At 38.2% G+C, this 17,526-nt stretch overlaps 2 protein-coding genes across 7 annotated transcripts in view; both read right to left on the bottom strand.

Annotated features, from left to right (window-relative positions):
* MRPS6 (mitochondrial ribosomal protein S6) overlaps window positions 1–17,526 on the bottom strand; it is a 67,786-nt gene that overhangs the window by 32,721 nt on the left and 17,539 nt on the right. The window lies entirely within an intron of this gene.
* The window catches only part of SLC5A3 (solute carrier family 5 member 3), a 34,338-nt gene continuing 17,172 nt past the window's right edge, over window positions 361–17,526 (bottom strand). For all 5 annotated transcript variants that reach the window (XM_047876439.1, XM_047876441.1, XM_047876442.1 and 2 more), the window contains one exon: window positions 361–11,929. In XM_047876439.1, coding sequence (XP_047732395.1) covers window positions 9,436–11,592 — 2,157 coding nt within the window. In that variant the 5' untranslated portion in view covers window positions 11,593–11,929 and the 3' untranslated portion in view covers window positions 361–9,435. The remainder of the gene's footprint in view (window positions 11,930–17,526) is intronic.

Raw genomic sequence — 17,526 nt, 5'->3', positions numbered from 1 at the left:
AAAAGAATGACAAAGCAAATGTGGCAAAAATGTGTACTACTGGTGAATCTGGATGAAAATGATCCCGGAGTTCTTCATACTGTTCTCACAACTTTCCTGTGATCTGAAGTTATTTCGAAATAGAAGTAGTAAACTAAGAGAATTTTTATTTACTCGGTGATTGCCATGTCACTCAATTCTGAATCAACATCTGTAAGCCCTGGTTTACACTGGTAAAGAACAGCATTAACTGGCAGGGAAAACCTGTGGTGAGCCAAGAGAAAAGGCACTGAGGTACAACCTCTTCAACTCTAGACACAGAACCTCGTCAAGTTTTGAGGGCAGATGTGTTCATACTGAAAATACTCAGTCACAGAAATGTAAATTTTTCCTTTTATTCAAAGTTGGTACAGAAGTGCTAATAACATTTCCATAAAATAATTACTATACTTCAGTTACAGGACAAGATACCACAGAAAGGAATATACTTTTCAAGAAATGTAGTTCATCTGAAGTTTCCAAATACTTTTGAAGGCTAATGCAGCAGCTGGCAAAATAACACACAGTACACAAAGAACAGTGTATTTTACAGAGTCAGTAATGAAAACTGACAGCTCTTTAGCAGATTTGCTTCATTGTTTTTCCATTTTTTCAACAATAACACTTTTAAAAACACATTAAACCAAGATCATACATGTCTACAATTTTAAAAATCAGATTGTATACAGTAGGTTAGAATAATAGTCAAGTTAGACTTGTCATGTATGGTTAACAATCCTAAATCTACAATTTCAATGGTATTCCTTTCAATACAGAAATAACCTGGTTTATACCAAATTCTACTTTCTGCTCGCAACTAAAACATTGTACAATGTGAAGATGGACCCCGATCAAACCTGAAGACAAAACAAAACAAAACAAAACAAAACAAACAAAAAAACCTGTGGACAACAAACGGTCACTGGAAATCAGTTTACAATTCAAAAAACTCACCAATGACTCAACAGCTTCATTTATAATCACATTTGGTCTACAATGCATAACTGACGAAATGGTACATTTACACAATACACACCCCCAGTGCACAGACTGGTCTCTTACAGAAAATATGAACAGAGTATAATAGGGAGGACACTGGGAAAAACAGCTTTCAATGTAGACATCTTTTTAAAATGCAATACTTACATATCAAAAGTACTAGATAAAAGCAGCAGTACTCTGCTGACATTTGGCTTAAAAATAAAGAAATGAATGAAGCAATTTCACAGGATATTAGAAAAGGAATCGGTTTTCTTCTTGAAGAAGACTACTAACTTTTGCACAGCAACTATTTTTGATATCCACCTTATCAAAAAAAAATAATAAGTACTGAGAAGCATAACATAGTTCATACATGATTGCCAACACAGGTCTGGGCAACAGAAAATGGGATGTCCAAGCAAAGAATGGGTAGATCCCTGCTCCATTTCTCAACTCTGCTGGCAATCTATAAACCAAAGCAGTACCGGTGGGGAAAGGCAGGGAACAGATGCCGTATCATCATCTGACACTAACGTAACATGTCATTATTAACAAAAATAAAGCTTTTGCATTTTAACAACGCCACAGAAAAGTCCATGAGCAAAAGACTTGTTGATCTGTTTTTGCCACTCAAAAGTTAGAGATCTCAAAGTGAAATTAGAAAATTCTAATTATACATATTTACACTGCTAGGACTACTTTCACCTAGACGAATAATTAAAGCAACTTTCCATGGAATTTTAAATGAAAGAAATTCTGCCAAAGGAATCTTCAAAAGCATGAAGTTCTTGCAAATGATTTTAAATTTAAAAACATTTAAAGGTACAGACGCATACTATATAGGATTAACAGATTATAACTGTTTTGCCTTATCACACATCGCTAAGCCAAAGATACTCCTCAAGCCTCTTTTTTTTCCTGTATTTCTGGCACCCCTCTGCCCTCACCACACACACCCCCACCCCAAGCCTGAGGTTTTACATTCTAATACTGAGGGAACACACCTGACTGCTTTTTGCTGGAGGGGGAATGAATCTCTCCCTTCAGGCGCTCTGGTTAACCCCTCTAAAACATGTGATACCAGTCTACACCAGCTTTAATCTTCATTCCATGTATTATCCGAGTTGACCAAGTCTTTCCCTAAGAAGATAAATACACAAAATAGAGGAGAGCGGGAACAAAGGTAGTCACTTGTCTCCCATTCTGAGAGTTACAGCTTTTGACATATGGGCAAAATTCAAGACAGGGATTATTGATGCATTCTTGATAGACTGGGACTATGCAGGTAAAGAAAACAAGGGCAAAACCGAGTGCAAGAAAAACACATTTTCTTCTGCTGCACCCACAGATTTCACCTCATCTGGTCATGAAGCGGGGGGAATGGTACAGGTAAAAGAATCCTTTAGACTCTTACAACCACTGTGAAAAGCAAAGTAGCTCGTTTGGCAGAGCTGTCTCAGACTTAGTTTGATGCTCAGAATACTTGGACCAAATTCCGCTCTATTAAAATGAAGTGCAGTAAAGCACACGAAAAAATAAAGATAAGTTTACCTCTTACAAACCTACACAAAGATGAAAGACAAGTATTTGCCCTGTCAAAATGTGAAATTTCTCCATGTTTTCAGGAACCTACTGATGGCAGGTAAAACTTCCTCAAGACTTAAGATAAAAAACCAACTCAAATGGGTCTACAACTTAAAGCAGAAGTTTATCAAACTGTCCCACCCACCAAAAGCTTAAAAGTCTGTCCCAGTTAGTTCCAGATTATAGGAAAGAACCCATAAACCCCATTTTCATTTGTAACCCCAAGTATAATTGCAACATTCTTGACATTGGCCTTCTCTCCCTCTACCACAGCAGTACAAACTTATTCAGATTATTACATTTGAATCCCTTCTCATGTAGGACCACAATTTAGATGACCTCATTGTCTAGGGCTTTCAAAACGGTGGTCCTCCATAACTCCCAAGACAGACGCCTGGTGGGCTTTATGACTGGCACTTGCGGGACACTGAGAAACACTGTGAGTCTTGTGCTTTCTGCGTGTGGAGATACACACCTGCGTGAACAGGATTTGTGCTTTCTACGGACCTCTACTTTAAGCTCTTTATCTAACATGGAATGTGAAACTGTTGCCACATGTATGTTCTCAGATATGCCTATTAAACCTACACTGGAAACACAATAGTTAAAATATACTCACAGAATAAGTAACTTTATAGTTTTAATGAAGGATACAAAACAAATACAGATGAATAAATAACATTTAAACTGCAACAGGAATTAGAGCTACTTGGTTTCCTTGAACCTAAACAAACGCTGCATATAAAGTATGTAAATATAAATGCATTTTTTGTATTTCCTTGACTAGTTATAACAAAATTTAAAAAGAGGAATTGTAACAAATAAATATATTCTATCAAGAAAGGGAAATGTGTAAACTAGCAGAGTCAATATTGGCAACCAGAAGGCACTAATCAAAACAGAAATTTCAGAAGCTGATTATATTATGAAATACCCTATATACTGGCCTTTGCCAATTTGGGATTTCAATAATAGCAATAAGCTTAATTTCAGTTTCCAACTATTATTACCAAAAAGCGAGTTATTAAGGAAAATTCCACTTACAGAAGTCTAGGCTACAATTAAATACTGAAAAATTATCCAGACTAGTTTGTCCAAAGGCGATAAACAAAGTAAACACTCCTTCCTCCAGCAGCACTGGGGTACAAGGTGAATTTACCAAGATAAATAGAAGTCTCCAATAAGGTTGTGGTTATCTACTGTCAACTTGTGCTGTTACGGAAATCACTGAAATATGTATTTCCCCTATCGATAGAGTTCACGGACTGTAAACTATTTTTAACTGGGGGCAGGGGTAGGAAAGGATTGGAGGGGCTTTAGGATCATGGGCAACAATTATGATCTAGTGCTTTTCTGCGAGTAAAGCCATTGCTCCTACACTAAGAAAAATCTGAGACCGCTGTGCTTTTTGTCTTGACTTGCTCTTCATTTGCTTATTTGTTCTAGCATCCCTCTCTTCACACATAGTATGAATCCAGGTAACCAAACCACACTGAAAAATTATTACATAAAGTAAGGTTATTTGGTTTAAACCAACAGCTTCCAATTATGGTCCTCCCCTTAAAAGTAAAGTACATGAAATGAGTAACGATACAAATACATCAAATCTTTCTCGTCTATTTCTGAATAAAAGGCAATATATCAATGGTTAAGGCTGTTAGTTACCAGAGAAACAAGAGTGCTTAAGCCAAAGTCCTATCTTTTCTAAAGGATTTGAGATGGAAACAGAAACATAAATTATATCCATTCTCATAACATTCCTTTAAAGGTGAATCAGTAGTTGAAAGCCTTATTCCCGGCATTGGAGAGAGAAGTTTAAATAAAAACATTTATATGACTATGTGAATGATGGTGTGGGACTCAGCACTGGCAAAGCCTATTATATAGTTTGAACCTTAGCTAAATCCAATTCTAGGAGTCAGAGTAGCTGAATACCAAGTCTTCCAACAGAGGAGAGAGTCTGATAAAAAGGATACCAAATGAAGAGAAGTGACCTTAATGGAGGAAAAGGGGTTTGCCGCCCTGAGTTAATAAGCTAACCGAATGTAGTAATCAAAAGATCACTTCTTATATAATCCAGCTTCACACCTTACTAGTACAAAAGGGTTTCTCTATATGCCAACTGACTAGTTCCAACTTTTCACCTTTAAAGTACTGAAAGAACAAGGCTTTTTGGCATCAAAACAAACTCCATTCCTCTCTGCATTGTGATACCACCATTTCAAAGGGATCGGTATGAAGTTTAACTATTGTTGTCTCCCTAATTTTTGAAGAAAAGAGTTTTCAGAATAAAATACTGATGGATTATTAGGGCATTTATTAGTGAACACTAGTGAACATTAGCCTGAGAAGATCATTCTGGAGAATTAACAGTTTAAGCTTATAGAAATTTCGTGTATTTAAACACGACTATACTTAATGAATCATTATTTGGATCCAAGTATTCAAAACTGGGGCAAAGCAGCACTTTTGCACATCACAGCAATAAACCTGAAAGTGAATTAAGCTGATAAGAGATCAAAACAGGAATCTGAGAAATGTTAAAAGAAAGAATAGGTGAAAAATTAAAGCATGTGAGGGAAGACAAAGGGAAAGACCAGTCTCTCTGAATGGTAGGTGAGTATACACACAAATAGGAGTATACCCTATTTGTAAAGTCTGTTCAAGCTAACATCAGAATGACTTATGCAATGTAACATTTTGCTAATGAGAAATCTTATGAATACAAGCCTAAAAGCATTTTTTTCTACTAAAGCGTCACTATCAAATATCAGTCATTTAACCTCAAATAGGCTTAAAAACTCCTACTTCACAATATTTAACATCAAACCAGGGTTTTTAACAGGCTGGATCTTATTCGTTGATATACGAATCTATATGAGGAAAGGCTTAAATAAGCTGATAGCCAAGATGCTTCAAGTTCTGGAATTCACTGAATAGAATTCTACGTCTGCACATTTTAACCTAATGTTTGTCTGTTACCTAATTTGTTAAGTTTGTGTTTTTATCACCCAGGTATTTCTTCTCAGCATCTCATTTATAGTTTTTCTGACTTCTTAGAACAATTGTCCTGGCATGTCTCCGTGGTCACATAATGTAACAGGAATGGTCTATGTACATCTCTCAATCTAAACCTGGGGAATGGTAAGGTGTAACTACTCCATACCCACATGGTCCTTTCCAGCCATCATACCTCAGATGAAAATGACAGAGCAGAGTAAAAAGTATAAGCAAAGTAAGTAAGCCAAATACTGCCAAGTGGGAACATTGACGGGTCTAATAATATGGCCAGTCTTCAGGACGGTAAAGAATGAGAATAGCCCACAGGCTACACTAAATGATATTCGAAGACAGAGGAGAAGATCCACTCACCCTGTAAGTATAGGGAAGAAAACAGCGGACTGAGAAACGGAGACACTTATAGACTCTAAGCGCCCTGGACAAGACTTCAGTCCCCCACTCCCAATTAGCCTCAGGTTACAGAACTGAGTGACAACCTCCCAATCAATTCTTAAAATGTGAAGTTTCACATATGATAGGTCTCTGCTAATTACTTGACATGCTAAGAACTATGACCCTGGCCAGCCTCTTTGTACAAAAAGACAATGGATCCTTTGAGCCAAGGGAAACGGAAGCCTTGGGAGAGCAGATCTGCTGAATTTAGGCTAAAGGACACAGTACCACCACTATTGCTTGATGCTTCTCTAACCTAAAGATGTGAGTGATAACCTCACCAGGAAAAGAATGGCTGCAGAAAAAGCTCGGCTCAGCTATTTCTAAAGCCACATACTATCTCGGGGCAAAAGGATATAGTTATTTTTGGAGCCAATAATTATTCTGCATGCCTGAATAATAAGCTCTTCTCATTAGATCTTAAGACTGAGATTGTGTGGAAAGACAAAAATCTAAGAACTGGGGATACCATTAAGAACAGATAAGACAATATTTGTCTCTACTTTTTGAAGACCAGTGTTCTCACTTTTCATTTGGACTCTTAGGTAACTATTCTAGTCAATATCACTCTTACTCAATTCTGAACCTTAGCTTGAGCCAATATAAAAATATATACATATGTCTACAGAGCAAATGTCATCATTTAGGACCCATTTAGTGTAAAGTATGAACATTTTGCTAGCTTAAAACAGACCATGTATCATTCCATGAACAATCATTCTAATGAAATCTAGACTGAACAATGGTCCCCTGAATGAAGTTGCAATCGGCAATCCACATACTTATTCAAGCACATTATCTATTACTGGAAAGCAATACGAAGGGCAAGCTTCAGGGACTTCAGTCTCAACACAGTGATGTTTATACTGACAAGAATAAACATCCTAATGGATATGCTAATAGTCATTCCTTATTTACAGACATTAGTACTCTAAACTTGACCTACTGCTATATACACACAAATAGACACAAGATGATGTATTTCACGTATCGTACTAAGACAGCAGCAAAGAGAAAATAGGGGGATCCTAATACTCCAAACTATTAGGACTCAACATTAAACAAAGAGGAAAAAACCTACATAAACACCACCTGTTAATTTATGCCGTAAAAAAGAAGGGTTAAGAAGGCTGCCCAGCCAAGGTGTCAATCCTCTTTGTGGAGAGTTACACAGCAATGTGTTCAAAGAAAATTTTAATCCCTATGACTTAAAAGCCAATTTGAAAAATCTAAGGTCCTATTATTTTCCCAAATACCAAAAAGGTTGTCTCAAAGGAAAATAGTTCCTTTGAGAAAAGGACTAACCATGAGTCCAGCTTTGGATACATGGTTCTCTGTTCTCCCCAACAGACTTTTTGTAACCTTAGATATGTCACAGCCACAGCCTCCTCCATACAAGAAAAGGATGGTCCCTATTGATTTGGCCCCCAACTTCTAAATCTTAAGAATGAAATTGGGAAAAAAAATTCTACAAGGCACTCTAAGCTCTCAGAAACCATGCTATTCATACATAAATTACTTTTTCATCTACAGACTCAGTCCATCAGAAAGCCTCCTGGAGATGGGAAGACATTATGCTACCTGATAATTTCTAAAATCAACTTTGGACTAATCAAGTCCATCATAATGAAACTAGTTTACAGAATACAAAAAATTGAAAGTTATTAGGACTGAGTTTTGATTCAAAATCTACAAAAGTATCTAAAAAAGTAATACTTTTGCCTAAAGAATACAAGCTTAATAAAATCATGCAATTTAAAAAGTATCAGAGATTACAGGAAAGTCAAAGAAAGTAGATACACAATTAGTTTCCTTCATATGTCACAAAGGAAAAAGGACCATGTTGAGCACACAGACACGTAACTACATGATCTATAGAGCTTTCCTCCAACATCTTTTGTACCCTGCCCTCACGAAGGGGAATCAGACTGTGAAAAAGATTCCCATCCATGAAGGTTACAACGGAGTGCCATGCCATGTGAAGATCGAGGGTCCTATAATTTACACAAGTCCTACAATATCCTCCACAAGACATACTATTAAGCCCAGAAGTTCTTATTCTTGACACCTCTTTAACATGCTGTTCCACAGAAAGACAATACTGACAATCTACCAATGGCAAAGCATGCACTCTGACTTTTCTGTTACTGATGCCCAGTTTGCATTGAAACCTCCTCATGCTCTAGGTCAATATAACTTTTTAAACAAAAATGTAGAGGCTGTGTACAGATGGCGAGTCTTTCGAAAAAAAGTAAATCGGGGGGCAGGGGGAACTTCTCAAGGACACAGTATGATCTCAGAATTAAATTTTCCCTCCAAAAGCTCAACTTCAATATATCATGGGGCAGGCAACCCAGCACAAAGGCAGTGACAATTTTTTTTTTTTTTTTTCAAATTTCTGGACATATCTTCTGACTGAATCCACTTGGAAAGATATGTGGCTAATAAAAAATGTTACCAAATGACAAGAACAAAGAACAAAGCTAGAGAATTAGTGGAGTACGAGTAGTCACCTGTTTAGCATAAGCTGACCAAACACTGCTTGAGGACTGCTAATTCCCAAACTGTATAAACAACCTGAACTTGGTCAATAAATCTGGGGATCATCAGCAATGTTTACTTCATTTTCTCCCCTAATCATCTGACAATACAGTCATGACATAAATGTATCAAGATAGACTTGACGGTCATTTGAGTATGGTTCACTTAAACTTCAGTCAAAGCAGGAAAAAAAGAAAAAAAAAGGAACTGGAACAACTTTTGCTCAACATTCCATATATTGGTGGTACAAGAACAGCTACAGGAAAACATTCTTCTTCCTTTCTTTTGGCATTCAGAATCCATAGGCTCATGCTAGCAAAATGAGCCTGGTAAATGAACTAACTTGTCCTGACACAAGTACCCCACAAGAACATGAGTTAGGTTTTCAGTACACAACTGATTATACAATGTCTACAAATTCAGTTTTAAATGGTAGTAGGGATTACAAAGACAGAAAAAACTTTGAAATGAGCAAGTCTTCTACTTCAGGTTAAGAAGGCCTACCAAGATTTGGCAGTGCAGACAGTATACCTTATTTGTAATAGCATATATTCTGCTCTACATGTTCTATGAGAATAATTGGTCTCTCCTTACTTTGGTATGGAAAATTTTAAACCACATTTGCACAATTCAGTCTGTTAAACAAGTTTTACTTCATTTAGGTTGAAAATTTGCTTTCATCCATCTCTGGGAAAATAAAGTCTTGCAAATAGATGATTTTCTGCTAAGTAAAATTTGGCTAAAACCTACAGCGTAAACAATGCCTGAGAGATGCAACAGTTACATGTTTTCTTTTTTTTTTTTCTTTCCAAAGACCAGTATTTTCTTAAGTTAGTGTCTCATCATATCCTTAAAAGTTCATAAGGAAAAATAAACAAACATGAAAATTCCAAGTGAACACACAGCAAAAAGTCCAATATTTAGTATTAGTTTAACTTGTGGAGGCTCTTCCAACATTTGTAAACAAACAGCCTCCTCCTCCATCAGGTCTCTGAGACTCCTCTTGCTGAGGCTCTTACTTTTAAAGCCACAGAACCAATCTATGAACTTCCAGTACCGGCCTCCATCCTCTGTTTCTTTCTTTCTCTCTTTCTCACCCATGAGAGCTGCTTGCCCATTGGAATAAGCATCTACTGGTGTTTCTGCCTCTGAATGACCTAATGAAGCCACTGGATTGCCTTCTTCTCTGCAGGTCACCAAAAGATTAACATCTTCAGGCTGAAGGCCCTTGATGCTATCTTCGGATTTCCCATTGGGAATGATGTGGTTGATGGCCTCACTATTCTCATTGCATCTCAGAATGCTCTTCTCTTGCATTTTGTATGGTTCATCTTTCGGGGAGCAGCTCTCCTTCACCACCAAGCTCTTCTTAGACCAAAAGGTGGTGGTACGAATCTGTTCCTTTGTGGGAGGTGGTGTGAGAAGGCTAACAATGACAGTAATAAGTCCTGTGACCCAAAACAATGCTGTGGCCACATACATGTAATGGATGTCTTTGATGAAGCCTGGCCTGTTATCAGGTTGGTCACATTCTGGGGCACGGTACGCAAAGGCCAGTGTCAAACGGACTGCTCCAAGAACAAAGCCAGCCATTCCACCATAGAAAGCCCCTTGTTCATTGCAGCGCTTCCAGAAAATTGCCAGAAGGAATAGGGCCGCAACTGGGGGTGTCAGGTAATCTGCTACCTCCTGAATGTAAAGGTACATCTGGCCTCCTTGCATCTCCACGATGATTGGCACCCATGCAATGCTGATCACCACCATAAAAGCCACAAATATCCTCCCCACAATCATTAGTTCTCGGGAGCTTGCGCTCCTGCGGATGAGTTTATACACATCGAGGGTGAATATGGTACTGGCACTGTTAAAGATAGAGTCCAAGTCGCTCATCAAAGCCGCAATCATCACTGCCATCATTAAGCCCCGGAGGCCCACAGGAACCAGCTTCATCACCAGGCGTGGGTAAGCAATATTAGAGCACCCAGCTCTGCTTCCACATACTTGCATGCAGTGCTCTGGGTTGATGCAAGCTATATCATCAGCAAACAGTATCCTGGAAATCATTCCTGGGACAACTATGATAAACATTGGCAGAAGCTTCAAAAAGCCAGCCATAAGAGTAGAGCCTTTGGCATGAGCAATGTTTTTAGCTGCTAAGACTCTCTGCACGATGACTTGGTCAGCACACCAGTACCATACTGAAGCTGGGGTCTGCCCAAGAACGAATCCAGGCCAAGGAACATCTTCATCTGTCGGATTCCGTAACATTTTCAGTGCATCTTTCTTAGGGTGGACATTACAAGAATTTGTGTTGGAAAGGTTGTATGTCAACAAGATGGAAGTAACATTGGGCGAGGCCAACATGTACCTTCTCTTAACTTCCTCAAACCCGCCAATCTCCATCATGCTAATAATCATAAGTGTGAGTGCCCCAACGATCATAAGCAGAGCCTGTAGAGTGTCTGTGTAGATCACTGCAACAAGGCCTCCGGTGACAGTCAGCAAAGCAGTCATGCCAATGAGCAGGATGACAGACACATAGAGGTTCCAACCCAAAGACTCCTGGATAAAGAGGGCACCCGAATACAGATCCACTGAGAGCTTGGTGAAGATATAAAGAATCAGAGACAAGGCTGCGAAATAGACCTGAATCCTATGGCCACCAAATCGCTTGGACAAGTATTCAGGCATGGTGTATACCCCTGACCGGATGTAAATCGGGATGAAAACCCATCCCAGAAGTTGCAAAAGCAGTAAGGCATTGAATTCCCATGCGCCCACTGCAAATCCACTTGCAGCTCCAGATCCTGCCAGCCCAATGAAGTGCTCACTCCCAATATTGCTCACAAACAGAGAGGCACCAATTGCTACCCAGGTCATAGAGCGCCCCGCCAGGAAGTATCCACTCACGGTGCTTCTATTAGATTTCCACATGGCAAAAAAACCAATGCACATGACCAGGATAAAATACAGGGCCACTATGGCAATGTCTGCTGTCTCCAGTACAGCCCTCATTTTGGTAACTTTGTGAATAAGTGTCCAACGACAGGAAGTGTCCAACTTTTTATTTACTCATTAGTAACCCCAGCCAAGTCTGTAAACCATACGTGAACTGGACTACACAGAGCAACACAGCAGGTCAAAGTCTTTGTCCTTTGGTTTGCTGTCTTGATGGTGGTGGTTGTGATAAACTTTGAAGGAGACAGTTTAAATTTTCCTCCGCTTCTTAATTGGGATTGAGAACTTAGCTCGTACTCTTAATCCACTCTCCACAAGACCATCAGCATTTACTCAGGTGCTGGAGGAGAAATTCTGAGTTGCAGCTAAGTTAGTGAAGCCTACTGTACCAACCCTGCAAGGCAGCAAAGACAAAAGACAAAGATTGAATTAGAGGAGGGTCTCACCAAGTGATGAGGAAACTTTCAGTCTAGCAAAACGGCGCAACAAGACATTCTTTATAAAAAGAAAAACTTTTAAAATATACTTCAGTTCCAGAGGAAAGAACTATACTAGCACATCTGATACTTAAAAGTCATGAGAATATTTATCATTTTGAACTAAGAACAAAAATTCATCAACCTGATAACTAAGTGGCCTAACTTCTCTAGCAACTAAGAACTGCCTACCATGACATTGCCTTTTCTTGTCTTACTGTGATCGTCTCAGACTGGAAGAGACACCAAGATCTTAATTAAAGCACCTTAAAGGAGCAAGGGAGAAAAACACTAATTATTCATAAGGGCACCAGAATAAATCTTCAAATGCTATAAATCCTGAACAATGCACTTCTTATAGCCAGTTACGGTCCAGGATGGAACAGGCAGGTAGAGTTTACTGGATGTTATCATCTACCCCCAAATTAAGTATCACTTAGTCTATGCAAATTTATTATAATAAAATTTTCCTAAATCCCCACAAATGTCTATCTGTGGTAGTTATACAGCAATGTAGAAATTGTGAGAGGACTCCTGCCCTAAAGGAAAACAAAACATTCCACGCAAAAAAATTAGGAACATACAACTTAAAAACCCTAAAATTTTATTATTTTTGCTAGCTAAAAGGAGGACATCAGAAGATTTTTGAAAAATGTTCAAAAAGGTAATTTCCTTGCCTTCTTTTTCATCAGGCATTATTTCCAAGAGAATCTGAGAGGATAAAGGCACACAGACATAAGGTTTGATTTTGTTCAGTACTTTTTTTCCTTTTAATAATGCTTTCTTGTTAAAGGGTATAGAAAGCTAGGAGAGTAGAGAGGGGAAGAAAAAATTTCTGAAAGTCCAAAAAATAAAGTATTATTTTATCTTCCAAACCTCAATAAAACAAACATTTATCAACCATTAGATAATATATTATCTTCAATTAAGTCAATCAGATAACTTTTCAGTCCTGGATTAAGAAAAAAAAATCACTCTGGGAAACAGACATTTAAATCCACCTAAAATCAAGTTCATGACTCTGACGGTTTTTCTCCTGGAAAAAGAGACAAATTCTAAATCTACAAAGTTAATTATAACTGTAGCTGAAAGATCAATATAAAGAACAATTTGTTATTCAACCTAATGCCTTCCACACATCAACTTCTAATGTGATTTCTCCTTTTGTGATAAAGCAACCGCAAAGTGAAATGTTTTCCTATACTCAACAAAGTAGGTTGCTTTTTGATGAATCTAGGCAACTTCCTTTAAAAATCAATAGTAAACTTAAACCCTATTAATGATACTAAAGCCACTTCTTTCCAAAACTATTCAAAACAGACCACAATATTAAAAATTTTTTTCCTTTTAATGTTTATTTTTGTGAGAGAGAGAGCGCGCATGCGCGCATGGGCAGGGGGAGGAGCAGAGAGAGAGGGAGACACAGAATCCAAAGCAGGCTCCAGGCTCTGAGCTGTCAGCACAGAGCCCAACGTGGGGCTCGAACTCATGAACCGTGAGATCATGACCCGAGCTGAAGTCGGACACCTAACTGACTGAGCCACCCAGGCGCCCCTTTAAAAACTTTTAAAAACACACCTCTCACTGGCAAGGAAAGGAGCTGGCATCAATGCCTAAACAGAAATGTTCTACCAAGTTAGGTTATTAGGCCTTATTCATAATGCTGCCTAGACAGACATGTCTTACTTAAACCCATCTTTATGCCTTTTTAAGCGTGAAGCACTATAATAATTATACTTAGAAAACTGATTAAAATCCTTCCTCCTAAAAGCCAGTGTCAATAATGACTGAATAAAACTCCCACATACAAAAGCATAAAATACACTAACAGTTGGGATTTGTATCACTTCATACTTGCCAAATCTTGAAGCTGGTCATTAGTTCTGTGACCTCCAAAACTTTCTAAAGGAACCCTTGGACATTATGTAAGAAGAATGACCTAAATTTTTTGTAAAATATAATCAGATGACTAATAAGCATTAACTATTTAAAAGAGCACCTTTAGGGGCGCCTCGGTGGCTCAGTCGGTTAAGCGTCTGACTCTTGATTTTGGCTCAGGTCATGATCCCAAGGTCAGTAAGATTCTCTCCACACACACACCACCCCGCCACCTCCCTCCACCCCTCTCTCATGCTCACGCAGGCTCTCTCTCTAAAAGGGCGGGGGGCACCTTTAAGGTTTCAGTATAAGGGGCAGGTCCTTAATTACAAAGAAAATAGTTGCTGGTAGCTATGAAATCCTGCCTTCAACAAAGCTCTCCCCACCATTCAACTACTAAGCCGCCTGTTTCAACTTACACAGAAAAGCCTAACTCACAAATCAGAACAGCCCTTTCAGGTGTTGCTCTTCTCAGTGGCGGTAGCTGACCAACCAACCATGTTGTTTCCCCCAAGAAGGGACAAACAAAACATCCAGGGGTTTTGCTGGGAGGGGAGGGGAGAGTACATGCTGTAGCAGCCCCTACCAGTAGCTTATTTGCTCAGAGAACCAAGTGCTCAGAAACAGAACAATCACTAAATCACTAGTAAGCACTGCTAATATCAGTATCCTTGTTCTTCTTGTCAAATACAATCTATGCAAGTCAGATATCCGAACCACATTCTGCTCCCTGATGAATGAAATGTTCACCCTGGTCTAACCCCTAACTTCTCTACAACAGCAAGTAAGCTAGAGAAAAGATGTTCTGCCCACAGGAGAGGTAGCAGAGAATGGCCAAACCCTAGCTCAACTCTGTCTGCCTATGCCTCCTCGGACCATTCAAAAGCCATTGCCAACAAGTCCCCATCTCACTGGATACCATACCAGTCTGTGGGCAGGCTTAAGATTTTTCCAATTTAAACAAAAAACATCCAGAGACCAGTACCCGGTAGACTGGAAAAGGAAAAACAAACAAAACCAAAAATAGGTCAACTTAGTTTGTAGAACGATATAAAATACTATAATGCAATGCAGCTAAATTTTACAGTCCAGTCATGAATACAGATGGTCACAGCCTTGAACTTTACTCTGTTAGGAAATAAACTGTGCATTCCTTAAAAATGGTTCCAAATAGAATATACAATATAAGTTCTTCGTATTTTTCTCTTTCCTTTGAAGTAAATATTTCTATGACAAAAACACAATGAACACTAACCAGAATTCCTTTATTTTCAGAAAAAATATACATGCAGAAATTTTTTCATCAGCCAAAAAGAAGCTTTTTATGTTTTTATATTATTAGAACAAAGCTGCTACTTGGTTCAGGTAAATCCCATCTAGTGAGACAAGTAATAAAAGAGGTACATGAATGATAAATATATGGGTTGGTTCTCTGGTAGTAAATTTTTAAGGAAACAAGTATTTCTATCATAGGAGTATTATTTGTAGAATGTATAAAGTGGTCCCCTAGTGGTGATGGGCAGTATAATGAATTTAGCCAAATCTCAAAACACAAGGGGAGTCAGTGTAAAACAGAGCAGAAGCCCCCACAGAGGAAAGAGCTTCTTTCTCAGAAAGTGTTTTGGTGACAGTTTTGCACAAAATTAGAATACAATTTTGGTACTGTTTAGATGAATTAAATTACAACCGAAGAATTAATCTAAATAGAGAAGCATACCTAAATATTTGCTGTGTTTGAACTAAAAAGGGAAAACAGGTAACACCAAATTAAATCAAATCAGCTATTAACCTCCCATTAGGTAATAGAATAAAAATATAATTATTATAATAAGCAAATCCAACATCTCTTTCCTAGTATCTAGGGTGACCAGGTAATTTATCTTCCAAACTAGGAAATTATTCTGGGACAATCTATAAAATCCAGGACATATAGTCACTCTAGAAATAAAGTCACCAACAGAGAACAAGAAAAACATCCTAAAGCTATCAGGGCTCCACATCATAACAAATTCAATGAAGCAAAGGGACTAACAAAGGGTAGAATACAGTGACACTAAAAGTGACCAAACAACAATCATTTTAGCTTTGGAGTCACTTTAAAAACCACACAAAGGACCACCTGAACAGGCCAGTCCAGCACTACTAATAGTACTCTTGCCGGGTCTTGCTTACATTCTGATCCAAGGAAAAATGCTCACTGTAACAGCTAGTAATTTCAGGGTTATAGAACACAGACACTTCTGAAAACTAACATGTATATAAGCGGCGTAATCAAGAAAGCAGACAAACTGAAGGGCTGGAGCCCAAGCTGTTTCTTCCTAAATGCAGGATGGAGGCAAGTAATCTCTATCAGCCTCAAGTGTCTCCTCTGTAAAATCAAATCACCAACTAGCTCCTAATGATTTGATAAGGAATAATTAACACAGAAAGAACAGAATATTGACGCTACAACAAACAGGCACTCAGTAAGTGTCTCTTTACCTTCTATAACTTGTGTGGACTAAAAATGGTATCAACTCCTTTTAAATTGTCAACTATAATACAGGCATATTAGGTTCTTCACAAAAGTTATTTACAAAGAAAAGAACTAGGTAAAGTAATATATTAAATATGCAGTTCTCCCACAAATATTTCAAAGAGGCTCTCAACCATATCATGAATAATTAGTTCCTATTTACGTCACTTCAAGTAAAACACAAACTAAATTTATACAAAATTCTTAGGGACTTTTCATAACTCATTCTCACTTTTGTCACCTTGACTCAAGGTTCAGTAAAGCAAACTCCACTAGCACAGTAGACTAATGGTGCGTGGTACAGAGTATGTGAGTACTCATACAGGACCTTCTTCAACCCACACTTATTCTAAAAACGTAGAAATGAGTATTGGTAGCAGTTTATCAGTGACACTTGAAAAGCGAAAGAAGTGTTCCTAATACAACTGATATGAATTCCAGCCAATTTCAAATTACAAGTGGAGCTAAAGATAACACTACATGTAATCATATGATAGAACAGTCCCTAAAACATGTCAGGAGTTTGCCCTTAAAATCTCTCCGCAAAACATTTCTATTATACCTACAACCTTACCTATTCAAATTTTTAAAAGTACATAAGAAATGCATGAAATTCTGAATTCAAATGGCATTTCAAGTGTATTCTAGGGATTTCTAGTCCCAGTGTATCATCACAGGGGTGGAAGGAGAGGCAGAGTGGGCAGGGATCTGAGCCCCACTCGAGCAACCCCCTACCGATGGGAACAGCTCCACTTTTAGCCAAGTATGGGGGAGAGAAGGGGTTTAGGAGGACGGTTTCCCATGTAAGTAAACCATTTCTTCAAATAAAATCTTATTCACCTAAGAAAAACCATAAACTACCAGATTTATCATTTTATCCATATACACACATTCCCCAAGATACACTCATTGTAACCTGGTTCTATCAGTACAGAAGTCTGGCTCACAATGTTTTGTACTGTTGTTGTTGTCGTTGTTGGTTTAAAAGTCTCAAGAGAATGAAAACCTTTCGGGAATGGGGACAACTTTCAAATTACCACCAATCTCAACGTTTATGTGGGTGATACCACATCACGTATATGGAACAAACTCCAATAATCTTCTTGAGAGAAATGAGAATAC

The sequence above is a fragment of the Prionailurus viverrinus genome, chromosome C2 (assembly GCF_022837055.1).
Source record: "Prionailurus viverrinus isolate Anna chromosome C2, UM_Priviv_1.0, whole genome shotgun sequence".
In the NCBI taxonomy this organism is placed as follows: domain Eukaryota; kingdom Metazoa; phylum Chordata; class Mammalia; order Carnivora; family Felidae; genus Prionailurus; species Prionailurus viverrinus.
The sequence above is the reverse complement of the archived record's forward strand: the minus strand, read 5'-3'. Positions and strand labels throughout refer to the sequence as shown.